The sequence below is a fragment of the Lactuca virosa genome, chromosome 2 (assembly GCF_052849685.1).
Source record: "Lactuca virosa cultivar CGN04683 chromosome 2, Lactuca_virosa_CGN04683_v6, whole genome shotgun sequence".
Taxonomy (NCBI): Eukaryota; Viridiplantae; Streptophyta; class Magnoliopsida; order Asterales; family Asteraceae; genus Lactuca; species Lactuca virosa.
This window is the reverse complement of record NC_136427.1, coordinates 277,698,559-277,723,348: the sequence shown is the minus strand read 5'-3', so window position 1 is coordinate 277,723,348 and position 24,790 is coordinate 277,698,559. Positions and strand designations below refer to the sequence as shown.

At 33.6% G+C, this 24,790-nt stretch overlaps 2 protein-coding genes across 2 annotated transcripts; one reads left to right on the top strand and one right to left on the bottom strand.

Annotated features, from left to right (window-relative positions):
• Positions 1-5,887: 5,887 nt before the first annotated feature.
• Positions 5,888-9,638, top strand: LOC145161170 (alpha-taxilin-like protein). Its single transcript, XM_079080653.1, has 12 exons — positions 5,888-6,025; positions 6,312-6,728; positions 6,825-6,904; positions 7,046-7,154; positions 7,927-7,994; positions 8,185-8,262; positions 8,371-8,435; positions 8,504-8,570; positions 8,689-8,871; positions 8,948-9,004; positions 9,093-9,188; positions 9,265-9,638. Exons 2-12 carry the CDS (start codon positions 6,317-6,319, stop codon positions 9,415-9,417), a joined length of 1,368 nt encoding a protein of 455 aa, XP_078936779.1. The 5' UTR covers positions 5,888-6,025; positions 6,312-6,316; the 3' UTR covers positions 9,418-9,638.
• Positions 9,639-11,082: 1,444 nt separating this feature from the next.
• LOC145161169 (uncharacterized) lies at positions 11,083-16,858 on the bottom strand. Its single transcript, XM_079080652.1, has 4 exons — positions 16,218-16,858; positions 15,074-15,829; positions 13,689-14,612; positions 11,083-13,609 (listed from the first exon to the last, which is right to left on the bottom strand). Exons 1-4 carry the CDS (start codon positions 16,417-16,419, stop codon positions 11,412-11,414), a joined length of 4,080 nt encoding a protein of 1,359 aa, XP_078936778.1. The 5' UTR covers positions 16,420-16,858; the 3' UTR covers positions 11,083-11,411.
• Between the last annotated feature and the right edge of the window lie 7,932 nt (positions 16,859-24,790).

Here is a 24,790-nt window from a genome sequence, read left to right as displayed (position 1 = left end):
TGTGGTTTTTGGTTCCATTGTCATCGAATGAAAAAGTCATGAGATAATAACAAGATTAATTCTGACCATGTTGACTAATTTTGATCAGGTTCCGCGGTTCTATCCATTCTTTTTATTTTTCTTAGGATAGTTCATCCCGAGTTCATTTTAGTCTTGTCTTACTTGAGGACAAGTAAGGTTTAAGCTTGGGGTGATTTGATAGTTTATTTTATTTACTTATTTTTATAGTTTATTTTAGCATGTTTCATTCATAATTTAGATAATTTCCATGCATATTTCCCTTTTTGTTATTTTATGGCCTATTTCGGGTACTTTCTAGTTTCGTGAGCTTTATTGCAGATTGCATGGAGATTAGTGGAGCGGGAATGCTCGGGACGTATGGAAAGCGATTGGAATAAGAGGATGTCGGGGATTTTAGGCTTGATGGGTAGTGGAGATGATGCATGGAGCGAGCTTGATGATTATTTGAAGGCTTGGAGAGAAATAAACTTTAAATTTGCAAGATGCGGGAGTATATTCAAGCGTGCGTAGATTATTAATCGGGCGAGTTCATGAGCTATGGATCATTTGGAGAAGCCAAATTGGGCTTAAATTGAAGAAATCTTGAAGAAAAATGGGCTAGGAGCTGATTGAACTCGAACTGGGCCAAGTGGGCTAAGCTATGGAGGCCCAAACCTCAAAGAGGCCACATTCAGGAACCACCCGCGCAACAGCACGTGGGTCTCGCACAACACTGCAGGGGCAAATTCAGAATTTCATTTGGAAGGCTATTTGAGGAAGGTTGGTGCCCATATTTTAGAGACTCTTGCACATCCGAAATTTGAACAACTCTCTGGAGATTTTGGAGCTTTTTGAAGGCCAAGAACCCTCAACAACTTCATCATTTTTGCTCTTGAATCTTGTAGAATGTTTGGTAAAATCTTTTCTAACTTTGTTTCTTTGAGTTTAGCCATGCTTGGCTAAACTAAACTTGGTTGACTTTTGTTGAATCCTTTGAACTTTTGTTGAATGTTGAAGAATCCATGAACTTGTTCTTAAATATTTATGGGAATTTTTTGTGTTTTAACATATTATCACTACTTGTATGTTTTTATTCATGAGTTTAAATGTGTTTGTGGTGATTAGTTGGCTAATTTCTTGATTAAGTAAAGGATCGTCAAATTAGCAAGCAACAAATGATTTTTGTGTTGTTTTTGCTTCACACAATCATAAAAATATTTCCTCCAACATGGTAGTGAAAGCATTTGACTCTTCTTGGATTTGGTGACTTTTTGGTTCTTAATGATAGTTGACTTTCACTAATTACATGCTTAATGGAAATTGTGACTTTGATTAAGGAAATTGTTATGAGCTTCTCTAAGCATTTTATCAACTAAGAAAAGTCTAGGTAATCTCAAGCTTCTTGGATTACTATAGCCAAATTAAGGATTTAAATCAAGTATTGCACCATTGGATTCTAATGATATGTTCATCAAAAGTCAAAGTGAGGAAACATTAAGTCAACCATCCTTCCCTTATTGATTTTACATCAAACTCTTATTTTTATTGAAATTGTCTAATTAAATCTTAGTTAATTCTAGTTTTTTTCAAGTATTTTAAAAGACCAAAACCCCCTATTTTTTATTTATTGTCATTTTACAAGTATTTTTACAAAGAGATTTTTCATAGAGCTATAAAATTGAACCAATCTCCGTGGATATGATCCCTTTACCACTATACGCTATTTTAGTGTGTAATATTTAGGGTATTTATTTTGTTGGCCTCGACAACCACCACGTCCAAAAAAGCGAAAGGAAAGGAACCCGCTTCACACCCAAGGTATTTAACATCACAACGAAGATCATTATCAAAAATACCAACGCCATAAACCTTGGACTTGTTGAAATTTACTTCCAGACCCGAAGAAGCATGGAAGCAACGAAGAATGCAGGTCATGTTTTTGAGATTACTAGAATACCATACCCCCACGAAAAGTCACATCATCGACGTAGAATAAGAGGGAGATCCCCCCCCCCCCCCTCTGAAAAAGAGACTTATCGCATGTAGTTTTCATTACGATATTCAGACCTTCCATTGCGATTATAAAAAGGAATGTGACTTTTCGTGGGGGTAATCTCAAGCTTCTTGGATTACTATAGCCAAATTAAGGATTTAAATCAAGTATTGCACCATTGGATTCTAATGATATGTTCATCAAAAGTCAAAGTGAGGAAACATTAAGTCAACCATCCTTCCCTTATTGATTTTACATCAAACTCTTATTTTTATTGAAATTGTCTAATTAAATCTTAGTTAATTCTAGTTTTTTTCAAGTATTTTAAAAGACCAAAACCCCCTATTTTTTATTTATTGTCATTTTACAAGTATTTTTACAAAGAGATTTTTCATAGAGCTATAAAATTGAACCAATCTCCGTGGATATGATCCCTTTACCACTATACGCTATTTTAGTGTGTAATATTTAGGGTATTTATTTTGTTGGCCTCGACAACCACCACGTCCAAAAAAGCGAAAGGAAAGGAACCCGCTTCACACCCAAGGTATTTAACATCACAACGAAGATCATTATCAAAAATACCAACGCCATAAACCTTGGACTTGTTGAAATTTACTTCCAGACCCGAAGAAGCATGGAAGCAACGAAGAATGCAGGTCATGTTTTTGAGATTACTAGAATACCATACCCCCACGAAAAGTCACATCATCGACGTAGAATAAGAGGGAGATCCCCCCCCCCCCCTCTGAAAAAGAGACTTATCGCATGTAGTTTTCATTACGATATTCAGACCTTCCATTGCGATTATAAAAAGGAATGGGGATAACGGGTCGCCCTGTCGGACACCTTTTGATATATTGAATTCAAGAGTTAGAGAACCATTTCTAAAAACTGAAGTACGGGAAGAGGAGAGGCACTCCCTGATCCACGCTCTCCATTTTACTCCAAAACTCATATGCGACATAATCAAATATAAATATTTTCAATTAATGGAGTTGAAAGCTTTTTCAAAATCCACTTTAAAAGGGAACATCTTTTTCTTTGCTTTTTGGCCCACGAGACGAGCTCATTTATAATCATAGGGCCATCCAAAATGTTTCTACCCTCGATGAAAGCAGTTTGAAATTCATTAATAACCGAACCGATAACACGCTTGATGTGGAAGGAGAGGGCTTTTGCAATAATCTTGTAATATTTATTTAAACTTTGCTATTCAACTTTATCAACTAATGATTTTATAATGGGCATTGTTGTCCTGCTAATAAATATATGGTTGTACTGCTTACGACACATCAAATTTGTCAAGGTTTTCGAAGACATTTAGTTTCTTTACGATCAAAAGCTCAAATGTAAAGCTTTAAAGTGTATATGGGGTGTTTGAAGGTTTTCTTTATGCAATTTAAAGGCTCATACGAGATTGGAAAACGATATTTGGTCAATGGGTCTTAGGAGGTTTTCTTTATATAGTTTAAAGGCTCCTAGAATATTAAAAAACCATTTTATAGGGAAAAAAATTCAACCATAGAGACGCTGATTGCAATCACATCTAATGCTATTCAACACCTTTTTCTTTTCGAGTTTTGAGTTTATTTTGTCTGTGTTTTTGAATTTTAAGTTAGAAATATTATATAAAAAAATAAATACACTAAAATACATTTTGTTTTTCAAGGTTTAAGTTTATTTTGTTCCACGATTATGAATTTTTAGTCATATAAAATTGAAAATCAAAATGAATAAACTAAAATACCCCTTTCTTAGGTAACTTTTTTGTTGCATTGTTTATTTCAAATGTTTTTTTGAATTTAGTGATGTTTACTTATATGTTTACAAAATGACCATTAATTTATTATACACCAACAATATTAAGAATGTGATAAAGAAGAAATAAGGTGTTGACAATTGACTCTCAACCTGATAACATGAAGATTGTTTTGGTATACGACAAACACGATCCATATTGGATGCTTTTTTGTATATGAAATATCTATCTATAATAAATAATAAAGAATGATACATAATGTAATAAAAAATATAATAACAATAAAACTTAAAATAAAAAGAGGAAAATAACCATGTATACATTATATTCAGGGCCGGCCTTAGTGTGTAACAAATTAACTCATTGCTTAGGGCCCCCACTTCTAAGGGGCCCCACTTAACCCAAACCTCAATTAGAGAATAATGAAGTGTCGATTAGAATTCTCCAATTTCCATTCGCACACATCCGATCGGCAGGAAAAAAAAAGAAACCGCTATCTATTGAATGCGACTCACAACTCAACGATTGTTCTTCAATTCTTCTTCTTTCTATGTCGTTCGAATCTGATTAATTGATGTTATTCTTCAATTCTTCTTCTTTCTCTGTCGTCTGAATTTCTGATTGATTTTATTTTATGATTGTTCAAAAATCAGAAAAAAGTGGTGATTCCATTGTTGATTCTTCTTTTTGAAAGGCTATCAAGTGTCAAGACTCAAGAATTCAATTGATTTGGTGATTCCTGAATTTTGAAAAGTAAGTTCTTCTTCCATTCTTGTTCTTCTCTGATTATCTATGATTGTGATTTGTGAATTTGTGAAAAGCTGATAATCTATTATCTATGTTCAATTTTGTTATTTTGATGAAATTAAATTTGTTGATGCACTACACCAAATAGAGTACAGTTATTTTGATGAAGTTAAATTTGTTTGATACACCCGTATTATAAGAACACTTAAATTCACCTTCTAATCATCATTTACACACACACAGACACAAATCGCACCTCGAGAGCACACACTTCTGGAACTTCTTGGAAAAAATAAGCTTATTTTCATTTAAAATATGTGGCTAAAGCAAGTAAATATGAAAATTCCCTGATAAGTCACTTGGAACAAGCAATCTCCAGGCATGCTATCCATTCAGAGTGAAATCGTTTTTGACATAATTTTTACATATATCCAGTTCACTTGATTATTTTTTAGTTTGCTTCATTTTTAGTTTAGCTAGATGATGAAATATATGTAAACTGAAACTTTACACCATATCATGGATTTTAAAAATTCATTTCCAAAAAACTATAAAGAGAAGTTTGTTCTCTGTAGTGGGAGTTTTCCATTCAAAACTTATAAATTTACAATGAGAGCCTTGTCAATGATTATGGTGGTCTTATTAATATAAGCTTTCCATTCAAAACTTATAAATTTACAATGAAAGCCTTTTCAATGATTATGGTGGTCTTATTAATATAAGTTCGTCGTTAATAGTATAATAAGTAGGTCTCATAAATAAGCTTATGTGAAATGCAGTCATGTTGTGGATATATGTTAAGCTTTTTAATTAGGTTATTAACATGGTGACGACATGCAAAATATATTCACAAAAAACATATACATAAAAAAAATTGTAACTCCGTCATTTGTAAATTTTTTAGTTTATTATTGCCGGTCCCAAGTCCGGATAAAGGAGGAGGGTTTATAACATTAAGTATAGTAAATGTCAAAGGGCCCCAAATTTTTTGTTCGCTTAGAGCCCCAAACTGGTTGAGCCGGCCCTGATTATATTGACAACAAAGACATGAAAATAAATACTAACAATAAAAAAAAGATATTAACAATAAAAGTTAAAAATGATAGTGGAATTTTTTTTTAATATCTATATAATTTTGATCTAAAATTATAATAAAATAATTATCTGATCAAAAACAAAATGTAGCTTATTTAATTCTCCTAAGATAAAAGCAGTTTAGTTTTGTAACTACTAACTATAGTAGACAAGAATAGCACCAAATTATTTCAAAAAGCAATAATAGATAAAACCTGCAGTTTAGTAATAGACGAGGGACTAAACGTGTAACTAAATTTAAATAAAATGATGTTGTTTGTACTTTGTAGCATTACTTGTTTCACCCTCAATTCTTGTTAAAACTACGGTCTCGTCCTTATAATGTAATGTCATTTACACACGCACACACTCGTCGCTCCGCAAATCTCTCCAGTTTGTAAAGGAAGAGCAGGTTCCTTCGTTTTGTTCATCCTCTATCGTCTTTTTCGGTACGTAAAAACCCTTTCATATTCACAAAATACATGCCTATATATGATTAGGTTTATGGAAATTTATCAATGTGTGTTTATCACGTTATGTACTTCGATTTTATGTCCGATTGTTTGCTTCATTAACTAATTAGGTTTCAAACCCTGTTTATTTGAATGAATAACTGCTTGAAATTTTCTAAACAGCGACAACCCTAAGGTTGCGTTTCGCTTCGCAAGTTTTTTTCTAAATGTTGTTTGGGGAAAATGAAGAGTCTGATTCTTTTTATTTTATCATTATTTGTAGGTGAAATGGAGAACTCTGCAGCAAATCAACTGCCCGAAGCAGATTCGTTGCCTGATGGGTTTGTTGATAGTTCTGCTGAACCTGTAACCCCTTCAGTACCCACAGCACCAGATCAAGAAGATGAAGTGACTGATTATAAGGAGGAGAAACTAGTAGAAGTTGAGTCAAGGCCTGATTTGATAGTGAATGCCTTTCAATCATGTGAAGGTGATAATGGAAGTTCTGAGCCATCAAGAACGTTCCCTGTAGAGCTATCTGAATATGTCAGTTGTGGAGATGATGCAGTCGAGAATGATGCTGTATCACCAAATGTTGTTTCTGAAAATGTGGTAAGAAAACCAGAACAAGGAATGGCTCCTGTAACTGATGGTGACAAGCAAAAGCATGCTGGAGAAACATGTCAAAATTCAGATAAATGTAACGTTCACTCACTACTCCACTATGCTTATAACCCTTAAATGCACATTATGTATCAAAACCAGGCATTAACTTTAGCTATCATTTATGTTGCAGTGACTGAGCAAGGAGTGGAGACACAAGCAGCCAATTCACAAGGGACATTATCATCACAGAGCTCTGGAACAAGCAGAAAAGTATTTAATTAGTAATAACTTTGTGCTTCTAATTATGTAGACTGCTTTTAGTGTTAGTGAATTAGTAGGCAGGTTCTGATTAGAGACTTGTTTTGATTAGTCCCTAAATATTTGAATCTATGAACTTGTATTCTGTTTCAGGATACATCTGAAGTAAAACGTAAAAGTAGCAAGCGTACTTTCAAGACAGAAAAGGAATTTTTGGAGTTCACTCTGAGTTATCAGAAAGTTCTTTCTGAAAGAGATGCAGGTATGTTATTTTTATGGTTCATGTCTGAGATTATATGTGGAATGTACATCAAACAAGTTAGCTTACATTAAAGGTTTAAACAATTCAAATAAAAAAAAAAACAAAACAGTTGAATAAACAATATCATGTACAAAAATAAAATACTAAAACGTTGTATGCAATTTGCAACACATATAAATATATAATCATGAATATGCAAGTTCCCCACAATGGAACAAGAAAAGGCATAAATGCACAAAAAATAAAAAAAAATAATAAAAAAAATAAAAAAAACACTTACCTGAAACTGCATTGATTTGCTGGATGAAAAGTTGTTCTTCTTGACATGTTGGAGTTCTAAATTCACTTTCACAAATCGGTTTTTGAGTTAATAAAATAGTTAGAGAAAACTCTGTTTTCTCTTACCTTCTCTCATGCTATATATACTTCTTCTATTTTCATACATTTGCCACCCAACTTTGGCCAAATGGTACATATGGCCTCTCAACTTAATCTTGCAATATTCTTCCTTATAAAATGCAGTTTTTTTCCAATTCAATCCACCAAAAAAAAAGTTCATAAAACTTCACCAAAACTTTACCAATAATATACTATATGTTAATTCCATTATCATTGTTTGAGTATGTATTGATTTATCTGTGAGTTTCTCCATCACTTGATAAATGTAAACTGATTATTGTTTTGGAAGTTTATTTCAAAAGAAAGTCACTTCTTTTCCTTGTGTATTTCCACAGTTTTTGTTTTAATGTGTGATTATTCTCTCATTTTTCAGCTATTACTATGCGAGATAAACTTGAGTCATTGTGTAGGGAGCTACAACGTCAAAACAAAATGTTAATGGTATGCTTTTCAGCTTATGCATCCATTTCATTTATTCTCAAATTTAAAATTATTTAATGATGTTCGTTTCAGTATATATATATATATATATATATATATATATATATATATATATATATATAACATTATTACCAAATCCAAATCGATTCCAGAAAAATATTTACAAGTCTTGTTGTGTGTTGGTTGGTAGGATGAATGCAAAAGGGTATCAACAGAAAGTCAAAACTTAAGACTGGATCTATCCAACAAGTTTCAGGAAGCAATAAAGGTTTCTGTAAATGCATATATACACAGGATAAATAACATGTGTACACATTTTTACTATATCCATTTGCATCCAAGTCTAATTAACTAACTTTTTGTTTGTGTGTTATAGGATGTTACAAATAAGCTGGAGGAGCAAAGGGATGACAGCCTGACTCAACTTAAGGAGAACGAAATGTAAATATATATATTCCATTTCCATGCCAAATTTATTAAACATATTGTTTATCAAAAATGTTGTTCAGGTTAAGAAACCAATTGAAGCAAAAGGAGGAGCATAATGCTCTTACTGTCCAACAATATACTCAACAGGTAACTCCTTATAATTAATGTAAACCAACCTGAATGGAAATTATTTTTATTTTCATAAATATAAATATTGATATTGATGTTCTTGTTTCTAAAAAAATATTGATATTGATGCATGCAGTTGAAGCAGAAATCTCTAGAACTCCAAATTGCAGACTTAAAGCTTCAGCAGCATGAAGAAAAATTGGTGAAAGAACAGTCCCAGATGAAGATGTATGCAGAACAAGTGTCACAATTGCTGGCCACTGAAAAGAATTTACGGTTACAGTTAACTGCTGATGGTGAAAAATTCCAGCAATTCCAGGTTAAGCTTTTCTTTTTTTAGTTTTAAAGCATGTATGGATGCATTTTTAACAAGGTGAGGTTGTTTTCTTTTGCAGGATGCATTGGTGAAGAGCAATGAGGTTTTTGAAACATTTAAGCAAGAAATCGAAAAGGTATATCATATATGTGAATTGTGGTTTGGTTTGTGTTTCTAGTTTCTAGTTTCTTAATTCTTAATGTATGTGTGTGTGGGTGTTTTAGATGGGAAAATCGATTAAGGAACTGAAAAAGGAAAATAGTTTTCTAAAGGGGAAGAGCGAGAAGTCAGACATGAGTCTTATACAACTTGTGGAGGAGGTAATTGTTGAAAGATTATTTTAGTAGGCAAAAACCAAAATATTAAAAGTTATTTGTGTGATGTGAGCATATGCAGCGTGAACGCATGAAGAAGCAACTGGAGAAAACCAAGAATCAAAAAGAAAAGCTTGAATCGCTATGCAGATCACTTCAAGCAGAGAGGAAGCAGCAGAATCCAACAACTCCTACTGCTGCTGCTGCTGATGATGATGATTCGCTCCCTGTTTGACAACATTAAAGGACAAGACACTGTTAAAAACACTTTTGAGGTTTTGTTTTCTGAATCCAATTGTTTTGTTGGAGCTAGCTTAGTTTTCGGGATCTTCTACTGAAATGAATGTGAATGTTGTGATGAGAATCGAACCGAGCCCAAGAAAGATTTTTTTGGTTAGCAACGAATGAATCTGAAAATATTGGTTCCAAAATCCCAAGTGATGTTTTTGTTTTGAATTTTTGGTTGTGGGTGGAGATGATGGAATTGTCGTAGCTTTCATTTCATCACTTCACTTGATTTGCTTCTTTTGAAATTACATGTCTGTCCCTTTTAACAATTTACATCATTAAAATATATATTGACCCTGTCAATATTACCATAAATTATAGTTTGTAGGCATGAGGTGTTTATTATGACTAAAACAATGCAAATGGCAAAACCAACCATAAACAATAGTTTATAAAGTAACTACATAAAATATTAATTCGATGCGTCATATATATTTCACCTTTTTATATTTATGAAGTTAGTTTTCGTGAAGTGAGTTTTAGCAATTTCTGATGGTTATTTTGGTTAAACGTGTACATGGGATTTAATTATATCTCCTTCTGTAAATTAGTTTTTACATAAATTATATAATATTAATACAATTAAGTTAAACGGGTGACAATGAAAAACTACAAGGAAGAATATGTAATTTTTTGAAAATAAATTTCAACTAGTTCTTCAAATTTGTAGTTTATTTTTTATCAAGTATTTGTCCAATATTTATATAATTTAAATCGTATTTATTAAAGATATTAATAAGATCTTTATATATATATATATATATATATATATATATATATATATATATATATATATATATATATATATATATATAAAACTTTTTATGAGATTTATAAAAATAAAATGTGATGGGGTGGTTGGTGAATCTTAGATGCGTTATATATAACATCTTTTGGTTTCTAGTGAGAGCAGTTGAGCAGTAGTATCCATCTATCTATCGACTCTGTTATTGTTGGTTTTGGTTAGCTGCTTGCTGAAAAGGTAAAAAGTAAAAAGTGAAACTCTCAAGTGATGAACAAAAGAGATTAGGCAAACCTAAAAGGGAACTCCTACTGATAGACAAACCTGGTAAAACCATGTTTTCACTGGTTCCAGTTTAGTTAAGAGTTCGTAAGTAGGACTTTTTCCAAAAGATCTGGCATCAATCAAAATGGCAGTTGCCAGTTTGCCAGCATATGCATATTTATTGCATAATCATAACAGAGAAGAATAATAGAGGTGAGGATGCAGATTCTTTTCCTTTCTCTTTGAGATATTATTATCCACAGGATAAGATAGGAAGATGAGAGGAGCGGAAAGCTCCAGGAAGGTGTGGTGATGTTGAAAGCATACCTACTACTGCTCTGCTTTTGACTTTTGACTTTTGACTAATCAATCATCACACCACAAAATATCATAATCTACTTTTTATTTATATCACCACTCTCGCTTCCACTTCCACTTCCACTTCCATCATATAGATATATATAGACAGTGACACCCACTTTCACTTTCTTTTTTCTTCCTTCAACACTTAGCTGTACTTGAGTAAACGAGCATCACATCATAAACACAATGGATTCCATTCCATGCCAAAACTTTATAATAATAATAAAAAGAAAAAGGTAAAAATTAAGAATAAGTAACATCTGGTTTTGATGGTGCTTTGAGAAATTATTTTGTGTACTTGATAAATAAAATACAACAAAACAAAACAAAACATTAAGCTAAGCTAGGCTACTACTCCAAACATTACAAAAAAAAAGACCCTCCTAAAATTACCAAAAAGACCACCAGACAGCAGGCAGCCCTGTTCTCTATCGCTACTCAAACTCAACATATAATACATATGACATGGAAGAAGAAAACAAAAGAGAAAAGAGACTAATTTACCACCAACCAACCATATAAAAAAGAAAAGACTGTTTGTACTTGTCATCATCTGTTTCTGTTTCTGTTGTCTATATCATCCTCCTTCTCCAAGCTGCTGCTTCATCTTCAACCTTGTTGTTGTAATCGTATAGGTGCTGTAGATCTGTCTTATTAGCAGCATAGGCATAGTGCATTCTAATGGCTGCCACAGCATCCGAAATTCCACCAACCACATTCACATTCACATTCACATTCGGTAACAATAACTTATCTACTACACCTTCCTGCCTCCCCCCTCCATTCTTGCTACATGATGGAAAACCAGCAGAGATGATCTTGTTTAAGGAGGAAGAAGAAGAATGCTGATGCTGATCGAATGGATGAAAAGAGGAGGTTTTACTAAAAGCAGCAGGATATTTTGCCAGCAGCCTTGCAGAGTCTGGAATCCTTATTCTGTTGTCCCCCCAATATCCATTATCACTCCTCCTTAATAATGTATCAACATCCACATCCACTTTCCTCCTATCATCATTAAACTTGAGCTCAAAGGATTTCAGTTTCCCACCACATCCATTCTCTTGTGCTTGTGGTGGTGGCTGATTAGTTATGATTTGACCAAACAGCTTCACATTACCATTACCAGTCCTGCTTGGCTTTTCCACATCTTGAGGCCCCCTTGCTTCCATTAACAGACTCTCATCCAACTTCAACTTGTTTTGGCTTTGTGTTGCTTCACTGTAACCTATCATCCCACTGCTAACAGGATACCCCCTATGAATTTGGGATGATTCTTCTGCTGCACAATCCAGCAATGAATGTTTTGGAACAAGATTCAAATGAAAACCATCTCTACTTTCATACTTGTTATCCTCCTCACAGCTCCTCCTGAAAGACAGTCTGGATGATGATGCTGATACTGATTCATCCTCCTCCTGCCTAATACGAGTAGTCTTCTTGAACGGAATAGCAGAATTAGTAGTAGGATTTCCGGGAAACAAATTTGACATCAACAAACCATTATTACCATCCGAACAACTTAACTTCATATTATTGCAGCAGCTTAAATCCAAACATCCATCAGTTTCAGTGGTGTCCATGGCCATAGGCTCCTCCTCTCTAATTCCTTCTTGTATGCAAATCTCACTATTGCCAACTTTGGCATCATCCGATGCACATGACTGCTCACCAGAATATGTATTTTCACCATTTGAACCCCCCACCAAATTATCCATCTTACTGCATTCCAAAGACGACTTGTTATCTTGAGAAATGTCCGACCCACTGTCCACCATCAAAGCATCTTCACCCTCCTCCTCCTCCTGGTTGTTATTAGCACGTTCAACATCAATCACATCCAATCCAAGACATTTCCTAGCCTTGCTGAAAAACACCCTGCACTGATCGATTGTCTTTGTTTTCACACATATTGAGATATTTGCAAAATTCTTGCCACAGGATCTGAAAGCCTTTATGAATTTCATCTTCTCTGCATCGCTCCAGGTTGAAGTGTCCACCTCTTCCCCACAGCTCTCATCCGAACAACTTTCCTCATCAACATCCTCTTTTTGCTGCCTCCTCTTTGAACAACAACCACCGCCAACCATCTGGCATCTACTCCTCCTCCTTCCATGCTCATGGTGCTGGACATCTCCATTATCAACCGAACTTGTGATGCAAGAACCCAAAGCTTCTGATGATACAGACCTACAAATCCCAGCCAATACATCAGCTGCAGCAGTTTCCTGCTCATTACAAAACATTCCTGAATCTAGTTTCTCTTCACCATCCACACTGGCAACCATTTCTGAAGCAGCACCAAGCATCTCAAGGGAAGTAGCATCCGCTGCCATTCGCCTCCCAGATGTCACCAGGTAAGTATTAGTAATACAAGATATCCCTTTTGCAAATGCTGATTTCTTCTTTATCTTCTGAAAACAATCAGACTTGTGATTCTTGTAGTAAAACTCAACGCAATCACCACATGTTCTGTTTTTCAGAAAAGACGCGATTTTCTTGAAATCTTTTCCAAACAAAGAGTACTTCTCCAAAAAGATTCCCTGCTCTTCTTCTGTCCAGGCACTGACAATGGATCTTTCCTTTTCAACTTCAACAGGATTCTCCACCAATCCATTATCTGAAACAAACCTTGCCATCATTCGTTCGCTCCTGTCTAATATCAAACAAGGCATCTTTAATGTCTCTCTCTGAACCTTCACCCGTGAATCTGAAAGCAGCTTCTTCACATAATCAAGTGTCTCTGTGGTTGGAACCAGGCTCACACTCCCACCTACAACAAGAAATTTAAAGTTCACACAGACAATATAAAACACAGTAATATTTAATTTTAAAATAGTTCAGTCACTTACCAGGAGAACATAAACGAGAATAAATTGAAGAACAGTATTTCTGATGATCAGCATATCCCATACGTGAGCTCGATTCAAACTTCTTCTGTGACTTGGCACCAGTTTTTTTTACAGAAAGCAACTGAAGATCTTCCTTCCATGCATGTTGTAATACCCGAAACTTACTTGTGATAACCCTTTCCTTAAACTTTAGAAAACGCTTCCTCGAAGCAATTTTAGTCTTATTCAATGATTCATCAGTGGATTTTGAAATCTTGTTACATAAGTGTGTAGTTGGCAATAATATCCTATTAAGTTCATCACAAGTTTCATTTGCTATTACTTTGTTTGTAGCGAATATGAAATCATATAACTTATCATCTTCTCTGCCATTATCTACATCCTCACCATCTGAAACTGTAGAGCTACTGCGGTCCCCACATGAAGTTACAAAGCCTAAAGCATCATCATTACCAACATCTTCAGAGCATTTAGAAACGGATTCCACAAATTCAGATGTTGTGTCTGAACTCTTGTCATCTGAATCATTAACTTCTTCTGGAGAACTATCAGTTTTCTCCACAGGCAAAGGTCCACCACAAGTCTTATTCTGGTATTCTGTTGGGAAAGAACCAGCATCAGAAACCAAACACTTCAATTCATGCTCAAGAGAATCAATTTCAGTTTCTGTGATTTCAAGTGTCTTTGTCAGCTCTGCTTTCCATACATGTAACTTGTCCATTGCCGTAGATTTCACAAATTTAGACCCTGGAGAACACAAATCATCAGCCTGCAGCAGTTTATCAAGTGCAGAGCTCAAGTTAAGCACCAAATTAGATGATAATCCCTCTGTGTGATTTTCAGACACATGACAAGAAGCAACACTAGGATTATAGGTGTCATTATCCACTGTAATTGTCTTAGTAGATTCCTTCTCTTCTAGACCTGTCATGGCAAAATAGCACATACAGTTTTAGATTCATCCTTGCATATCATATAACAAAAGCAATGTTTTAGAACCCGGTGTTGTAGACTCTTGTCTTAGGGTTTTAAAATAAGTTCAAACGTTAAGAAAACACATAACCACAACTTCTAGATTATGAGAATTGATCCTGGTTCTAGTCATTTTCAGATTTGTTAGTCTTTGACTCAAAAAATAAAAATAAAAAATCTTCTTGAATCTTGTTGTCAAAGTAGTATTTTTATAGCATGTTGGAGATAAAGATTGTTGGTATAGTTACAGATGATGATACAGCACTAGATCAGAATGGCTGAAACACTCAACTTAATTCTCCAAATGACTGAAAATTTAGTGACTATCCAAGTTTCAACAGGCCGGGTCAACCCGGGTTTTAGAACATTGACAAAAGGCACTTAAAATTAACAAATCAAAGTATATAAATTACCTGGAGAGGAAGTGCAGGCATACGGGTAGGGAGTAGTAGGAGATGCACATTCTGAATAACCATTGACACTGGGGCTTTTATCAGTCAAACTAGAAGGACTAGTAAGCAAAGGTTCAGAGCCACTGACACCATCAACCATACCATTTCTAGCTGCAGCCTCTGTATCAAGAATATCTTCAGGGTCAACCTTCTTTTTCTCATACTTGGCAAGGCCCTCCCCCCATCCAAGGCGCTGCTTCTTGCGGGAGCTGGCTTCATCATGAGTCATTGGTGTCACACAGGGGGAAGCATCCTCAGAAGGGGATCGAAGAGGAGTGTTGTTACCCAGTTGAGTCCCTAACTTGCCATTAAAAGGATCCACCACCCCAATGATCTTACAACCACTTGAATGACTGAAACCAAAACCTCTTGAAGATAAGCTTCCAGAACGGATCCATTTGAGAGGCTTCCAATCAAGCGAAGATCCCAATGAAGTCTCTTTCTCAAGTCTCTGGTTGTTGGTAGTACTGAATCCACCACCACTGTTCTTAGCATGTTGGTCAGCTGAGTGAAGTTGGTCCAGCGAGTTCACAAAGTCATTATGGGGAAGAGAGTTACCGTTTGGTGATGCAGTGGTCTCCCAAGAGGTGACTCCTTTAGGGTCTTTCTGACTATCAAAAGCCATTGACACACTATTAGTCATACAGTTATTCTCTTTGCTGCTTGATTCAATTGTTGTATTGTGCCAGTCACCACCAACCCGCTTACCATGAAGACCTTCACAGGCAGATAACCAACAAAAAAACACATAAGAAAAGTCACCAAACTTGTTACCGCAAGTAAAAAAAATCACCCCATGTCAAGACAGTAATTCTTGAAGACTAGCTAGCTTCCTCCCAAGATATAACATCAGATCTATGAAATTAATAGCCCTATGGTTCAAATTAAATGACTATCTTCCCTTCCTCTCAGATCTGTACCCAATTCTATATGCCTGTAGCGTGTGTGTGCGTACTTGGGAGAAGAGAAAAGGAAGACAGTCTATAACCTAAATAACTAAACTTGGTTCACGGAAATTAATTTTAAAGCAAGCAAATTTTTGGTTTCCAAACCCTAAGTTTGTCACCAGAACGAGAAAACCTAAAAACATAACACAAAAACTAACCGGAAAAGGGTCGGCGGAAATCAGAGGGTCCACCTCCAGCGCCCCATCGACAAAACGAGGAGGATCCATGGATGTTGTGCTGAGAAGGAGTAGTAGGCGGCTCTCTCCATCGCTGCGGAACAATTCCTACAGGGTCCGCAGATGACGGCTTCCTATCCTTCAAAAAGTCCTTCCGGTCGAATGGCAATGGCTCCGGCGGCATCAATGGTTCAATTTAATCAAAACCAGTTCCAACGATACTTTATCCACAAGAACGCTACCGACGCACCACCAATAACGCATCCGACAAGAAAATAAAAAAAGAAACCTAGCGAGTTAAAGCCTTCTCGAAAAAATCGTTATACAAAATACCAGACCAGCAAAACTTGATGAGGCGTTCAACAGTGGTTGAGGCCTGTCAAAATTGGCAAAAACTAGGGTTTGATTTGAGGAATGAAAACGCTGCAAGGAGGGAAAATGAAAGTAAACTTTAACCTGAATTTTTCTGTGCGATAGAAAATGTCTAGAGAGAGAAGAGTTGAGATGATAAGCTCAGAGAGAAAAGAAAATAAAACACAAGATTAGAATGACGGAGAGGTTACGCTATCGGATCTGAACGACATGCCTATTCAATACGATTACTTCCTCCTTTCGCGTCCGGTTTCAGAGATAACAAGAGAAGTGGGGATTTGCTTGGCGGTGCTCATTAAGTCCGGCTATGAGTCATTCATTGTTGGTAAATTACAAATCTAGTCCCTATACTATATCCTTTTTTTTTCCAATTTTGTCCAAGTTTTTACTTTTGTATCAAACTCATCCATATTGATGATATTGTTTGTTTTTGTTACAGATCCAATGAAAAAAAAAAGTATGGCAATCTAATTTTTAATGTAGGCCTATTGTTAATTTGAAAACTGTGGATGGTCGACTAAATCTAAAAAATGAGGTTCAACAATAACATGTGTAGTCATGCAAATAGTGTTTGAATACATGCTTGTTAATTTTTTTTCATGGGCAAATATAAGATGAAGCTTAGTTATGTTAATTAGAATGTTTTGATTATCTTTTCTTTTTTGGCTTGTGATGATAATGTTAAAAATAGTGTTGTTTGTATGTTTGCTAATATATTCATGTGGTTCGAAAAAAAAAAAATGTGAATTTAGATATAATTGGTATCATGAAATTATCGATCACCTCGAGAGTGTAGTTGAATAAAAGAGAGATGATTGAGATTGAATTTCTTTTCACAATAGTAGTAGGTTTGAGAAGTTTAATAAAACATAACTTATGTGATAAGTCAAGTTAAAACGATAATGGTTTAATTAATAAATAGATATCAGCTTGCAAATTGCAAAAGCCCCTTCGAGTTCCGTCTTTCTCATACCATCTAATAAAGTTAGGATCTCACCTAAACTTTTAAATAGCCAGCTAACATAACAAAACTCAAAGTCATATTCCAAAGTCAAACCCTATCTTCTTCACAAAAGATGTTGACACCCACCCCATCTCCGTGGATGATGTCATCATTGTTTACCAATCAAATAACATCTATACCCTCCATCTATCACTTCAAAGTGAACCACAACCCTCCATTTTCTCCATTCAACACTTTTAATAATCGAACCAACTTGAAAATCCATTACTCATTACTTTTTGAGAGTTTTAAACATCATCCACAACAAAAATATAAACTCATTTGAAAAAGAACACTACTATAATATAACCTCTTTTTCTTTCTCTACAAACAACATTAACAGACAGACGGAATTATTTTTAATAACTACAACAAACTACAACCCCCTCCCCCAAATGAAAACAACTTAAAAAAATACCAAAAAAGACGACTTCTCTTATATCGTCCATCCAATCCTCCTAACTACTATCATTGGTGCTCGTCGTTACATATAATACATAGGCGCGATTAAAAAAAAAACATCATCATCATTAGGCCTGTCAAAAAACCCGAAACCCGTTCTACCCACCCAACCCGTTCCGAATTCGGGTAGAACGGGTAACGGGAATGAACATTCGGGTAATAGGTTAACCCGATAATAATATAGGTCGGGTTTTAGGTATGAATATTTATTTTCGGGCATACCCGAATACCCGAATTCATTTTTTAAATAATACCAAATATACAATGCAGTCACGTACGCACACTTCAAATAAAACAAAACCCTTCGTTTCCTTCTTATGAACGACGGCTCGACGGTCGACGCAAACTTGCAAAAGGAATACGACGCTGAAGCTGAAGTCCTGAATCGTCATCACAATTCTCAATTTCTCACTATCGCACGGAATGGAATTAAAAAAGTACATAACATATTATAATGATTTGTATTGTTATTATATATGTACTTGTTAATTGTATGGAGTATTTTCCTACCCGATTCTTTATTAAACCAACCAACATGTAAAAATAAAAAATTATCAATAAGTGTCTTTTAAGAAATTTTCGGGTATACCCGATAATTACCCGACCCGACCTCAAACCCGAAAACCCGAATTACAATATAGGTCGGGTATCTGGTATTATTTTCTTAAGAAAATACCCGTTCTATCCGAAACCCGAAAATTTTACCCGTTCGACACCCCTAATCATCATCATCTGCTACCTATATCACTGTCATTATTGTCATTGTTGTATTGTTCTGTTTAGCATAATGCATTCTAATGGTTGCCACTATATCTGAAACCAAAACCCCTTTTAGTAGCTCCTTATTTTTGTATGAATACACTTGTCTTGTTTGAAAACCAATATTGACCGAAGAAGAAGAATTACCAAAACCATAAAACGTGATGAAAGAAGGATTAGGTAAAGAAGGAAACCCGATGGTTTATATTATGTTCCCATCCCAAAACCCATAACTCCTCCTCAATGGAACCTCCAATAAACCAATACTATCACGATCATTATTATCAATATCAAACTTCAAGTTAAAATAAGATTTTCTTTTTTCACCATTCCCTTGCAAACTACTACTACTAGTATTTGTTTTAAATCTAGATAAAGAGGGCGAGTATCATTTGTCTCCTTATGAGTTGGTTAAAATTCATTTATCTTTTTTTAGTGTTTGAGGGTGGAATAACGTTTAATTTGCATGACATCTTACTCGATGATCGTAGATGATTTTCTTGTTTCACCATTCCCTTGCAAACTACTACTACTAGTATTTGTTTTAAATCTAGATAAAGAGGGTGAGTATCATTTGTCTCCTTATGATCATACTATATGTCTTTTTCAGTTGGTTTTTTCTTCTATTTTTGTTAGTCGGAGGTCTTTTTTTGGAAACAGTTAAGGTTGTCCACCACTTTACCGCCCCTCTTATCCCATGCTTACGAGACTTGGGGTTTATTTTTGTTGTTGTATGATATTTACTAGTTAACTATTATGATTATTTTTTTAATATTTAATATTAAATATTAAATTGTAATGTAAATATGATATTTTTATTATTTTTATTTTTTATAATTGTATATGTAATGTTGTGGGACGAGAAAAATATGGAATATGAACCCTATAATTAGTAGTATCTATTTTAAAAGTTGTTAGTGGTTGTAGAATGTTTAAGTTAATAATATTTTATTTGATACATTTAGTGAAAATATGATGTGACAAAACAAAAAAACTATAAACAATGTTGATGATTAGGCTAGTGATGGGAATTGTTGCAGTCTATACACACTAGTTAGCACATCGAAATCATAAAACTAACCCTGTGCGTACATACACCTTAAGGATCTAGGTTTTTACTATTATAGCAACCTACTTTAAATCCTGTAAAAATACTAACCTCATGATCTTTATCTTCTCGGTTTCTTGCTTGAAATCTAGTAACAACCACTTTGATTTGGATGATCAAGACCCAAACTAGGGATCCCTCTAGTGGAATCACATCCAAGACACCAACTAGCAAATAGGAACTTTAGGAGAGATAAGGCTTTTTGCGAAAATCATAATAAACCTAAAGATTTATTATTTTTATCAACGGGGGAGAGAGAGAGAGAGAGAGAGGGGGGTGGGGGGTGGAGGATAGAGAGAGGATGCTTAGAGGAGATCTTTACGAGCTAAGGAATAACGAGGTTTAATCACTAGCATCCTATTTATAGTCACCAGTTTAATTCAAATTTATATGGATAATCTGTATACTTATTTCAAACCAGTCATATCCTTATTCCATAAGCTTGTAAAATTGCTAACCTCTTTATCTTGATCTTCTTGGTTTTTTCTTTGAAATCTAGTAACAGCCACGTTTGTTTGGATGATCAATACCCAAACTAGGAATCCCTCTAGTGGAATCACACCCATGACACCAGCTACCAAATAGGAACTTTAGGATAGATAAGGTTTTTTTGCAAAAATCACAACAACCCTAAAGGGTTATTATTTTTGTCAAGGGGAGGGGGGGGGGGGGGTAGAAACAAATCTTTAGGAGCTAATGAGCGTCAAGTTTTGATCCCTATCATCCTAATTATAATCACTAGTTTAATTAAAATTTCTAAGGATAATCTTTATCCTTATTTCAAATCAGCCTTATCTTTATTCCATAAGGATAAAAACCGTTTCTACCCTTATTATGGAGAGTACTAGAATATTCCAATTCAATAGCAATGGATTAACTACTATTCAGTCATTTTAATTAATTCAAACTATTTAATTAATTCCAAAATAATTTCCAATTAATTTGTTATTTCACAACAAATTAACAACTTATTTTCTTCTAATTCTTTATTGCTTGATTAGGTCACGAGGGCAACCCAAAAAGATTTTGTTATTATTAAAAATATTATCAATTAACTAATGACCTTAGACAATCTTTTCAATAGCTGGTAGGTGTACCCTCTCACTATCTGTCACTTTTTATCTGCCACTTCATCGTCACAACATTTTCCCTTCACCCTCTCACTGTTAGAAAATGATCACCTATCACTCCTTCTCATTTTTCTTTATTATTATTTTAATTGAATGTATGAAAATGTAATTTAATAATTATATAATATTAATAAAAAACTATTTCATTAAGTAATCACATAGTAATAAAATGTACATAATTAAAATTCAAGAGAAACTAAAACATATTAAAAGAATACACCACACTTCATAGTCGGTCATCTAAATCATCGCATGGATCATCTCCAAACATGTCTGAATCATCATATGTATCGTCAAAACAAATCGGCATATCAATTATCGCCGTCTAAATCATCGCCTGCAAAGCCAACATATACGACAAATGGAAAGATGACGACGACGTTTTGAATATCTAGAGAATATATAGAGGTTTTTGATGTTTGCATTATGTTATAAAAAAACACGCAGTAAAATGGCCTTATGTGAGGGTCATCATAGCTCCTTATACCTAGTCGATGTGATGTTCATTGCACCGCATTGTACTCCTAAGCCCATTGCGGTGTGCGATGGTAATACACCGTTGAGCCTTAGAGGTGATTTTAGACCATCTATAAGTGATATTCATCTTTCACATCAAAGTTATATAATCATAGTGCAAATATTGTTTCATCTTCGAAATACTATATTTTTTACATCAAAAATATATATATAAAGTGTCTTTTTAATAATTATTATAGAATGTGATATACATTTTAACAAAATAAAGTGAAGTGTGAAAGAAATGAAGTGAAAAATATGATGAAAATGAGATTTAAAATAGGATTGGAGTACACTTATTTTGATTGTTGGTTTAATACCATCAAACAATAACAAACAAATTAGATATTATTCTACATAATTAGCTCAACATATTTATCAAATTAGATATTATTCTACATAATTAGCTCAACATATTTATCATTCAGCTTTCATTTTTATTTTATTAAACTATAAATTTATATAATATAACTCGTTTGCATTTTTAGATATTTGATTATCGGTTTGACAACGACATGTTTTTTTTAAAGCGAGACTTTTATACAATAAAAAACTAACCAATTAGAGGCTAGAAAAAATAACAAAACAACCTACAACTACATTCAATCCTCCAAATTTAAAACTTACAGCTTTTTCCTCTACATCTAATCCAATAAAAAGACAAAGACTTGACTTCCTCGACAAGGATAAGGATGCTTTTATCCTCTCCATTAAAATAGAGCTCATTTCTGTAAGACCAAAGACACAAAAGAAAAGCCCTGATAACCACCTCAAATTTGGTAACTTCAAAGTTGGACTAGCTATGCATGACTAAGCCTAAAATTAGATCTTCAATCGAGGTGATATTGGAAAAGTTTGGGAGATCCGGCCACCACATTCCCAGATTTGCGAACAACTCTTTGGCTGAAGAACACAAAACAAACAAATGCTCCTCATTTTCGTCGACGGCGTTGCACAGAGAACAACATAAATTCTAGATTGTTACCCCTCTTATAGCAAGGTTCATCTTAGAAGACAATCTACCCAATCTAAGCCTCCAAATAAACATTTTAATTTTACTCACAATGTTTTAAGATAGTAAACACAATTTCAATCGCTTAAGACATATTTGGTCGCCGAAAATAATGGAGTGTGAAAAATAACTTGGAATGTGAATGAACTTGAATCTGCAATGTCTTTCGTTGACATAGAATGCAATATGTTTTTTTTTGTTTGATTTGCATATTTTTCAAAGAAATTATAAATTAATTATTCAATAGGACAAAAAAAACTTTTGTATTGATTTTGTGCACTTTAATATTATTTTTAATAAAGATGATAAAACTTTCATTTAATTCAGATTTTCATTTGTTACATTCTTATCCGCTAAAAGTCATGTCCTTTTATTGGATTTGGACTATATATATATATATATATATATATATATATATATATATATATATAAAATCCATAAAATCATTGAGTTGGACATAGCATGAGGATGAACATTTTTCACCCTTCAAATAGTTTCCTTTAACAATTTAGTTACTATTTTGATGATGTAAGAATATGATGATATGTAGTATAAATATCCATCAAATGTGAAAGATATGGACACACCATCTTGAATACAATTTTCTAAGTGTTCAAGAATCCTCTCAAATATTCTTCTTTACTTTTATAATATTCTAGTTTAATTTTGTTAGTTTTAGTTTTAATTACATCAAATTTATAACACGTTATCAGCACGAAAGCTCAGATCAATGTTATTAACAAGTGGAAATCACATCTATCTTAATCAAGGTATGCATTACTTAGTAAAAACATTATTAATTATAAAAACCTTCATCATATTAAAATAATAATAATACTAATGAATTAATAAAACTTATATATTATGGACATTATGGACTACTAACGATTTTTATTTATTATACTAACATTTCTTTATGTATTCTAATTTTTATGCATACTAACATTTACATTATGCAACTAACTTTTATTTATGCATACTAACATTTACATTATGCTACTAACTTTTATTTATGCATACTAACATTTAAATTATGCAACTAGTCTTTATTTATATATACTAACATTTATTTATACATATCAATGTTTATTCATATTTTAGATACTCTTCAAAATTTTATTTAAACATTTACTAATATTTATTTATGTTTCTAATTAGTAAAATTATACCTAGTAAAGTTATGTATTAGTTATAAGTCTTATTAAATGATTTATAAAATACATATACATATATATACAACGGATATATATATATATATATATATATATATATATATATATATATATATACAACGGTTATCAACAACAAAAACAACGGCTATATTTTTTACTATAAATAAACATGTTTACTCTGCTTATTTTACCCACAACAAATATTTCTCTCTTTTATCAAACAAATCAATTTCAAGAAATCAAGCTTCAAGATATTTCATCCGTTTGTGATAATCATGGCTATAATAGTCATGTTACTTTTCATCCCAATCCTTAACATCGAAGATAATATGGAATTTCATCTACTTTTAGGCTTGTATGCAATATTAGCTTTACCGCTTCTTTTTTGTGTAATATTTATTGAAATAAATGTATTTTAACTTTAACTTTTTATTTTGTTTAAAATTTATAGTTACAATATGTCCAACATTGCAAAACTCGAGTTTGTAGCACTTGAAGTTAGTGGGAAAAACTATGTGTCATGGATGATAGATGTAAAAATGCATCTTGAGTCCATGGGAATCTCAAATGTTGTATGTGAATTTAATAATTGGTTAACACAAGACAAAGCAAAAGCACAAGTTTTCCTTCGTAAGCATATTGATGAAATGTTGAGATTTGAATATCTTGATGTTACTGATCCAAGTATTCTCTGGAATCTTTTGAAAGAAAGATTTGATCATCAAAATGAAGTTATACTTCCAAATGCTAGAGATGAATGAAGAACATTGAGGTTTCAAGACTTCAATAAAGTAAATGAATACAACTCAACTTTGTTCAGAATATGTTCACAACTCAAGTATTGTGGACAATAAGTTACCGAAGAAGATATGTCGGAGAAAACTTACTCCACATTTCATGCAACAAACAGTACCTTGATACAACAATATCGGATACAAAAGTTCACAAGATATTTTGAACTAAAGGCATGTCTGCTTGTTGCAGAGCAAAACAATAAACTCTTGATGAAAAACCATGAATC

Excerpts from the sequence above, each read along its gene's own strand:
- LOC145161169 (XM_079080652.1), bottom strand. The coding sequence starts at position 16,419 with ATGCCGCCGGAGCCATTGCCATTCGACCGGAAGGACTTTTTGAAGGAT. Across the intron at positions 15,830-16,217 it reads TTTCCGCCGACCCTTTTCCG|GTCTTCATGGTAAGCGGGTT; the intron begins GTTAGTTTTTGT and ends CTGCCTGTGAAG. Across the intron at positions 13,610-13,688 it reads TTCTCGTTTATGTTCTCCTG|GTGGGAGTGTGAGCCTGGTT; the intron begins GTAAGTGACTGA and ends TTCTTGTTGTAG.
- LOC145161170 (XM_079080653.1), top strand. The coding sequence starts at position 6,317 with ATGGAGAACTCTGCAGCAAATCAACTGCCCGAAGCAGATTCGTTGCCT. Across the intron at positions 6,729-6,824 it reads ATGTCAAAATTCAGATAAAT|TGACTGAGCAAGGAGTGGAG; the intron begins GTAACGTTCACT and ends TTTATGTTGCAG. Across the intron at positions 9,189-9,264 it reads TTATACAACTTGTGGAGGAG|CGTGAACGCATGAAGAAGCA; the intron begins GTAATTGTTGAA and ends GAGCATATGCAG.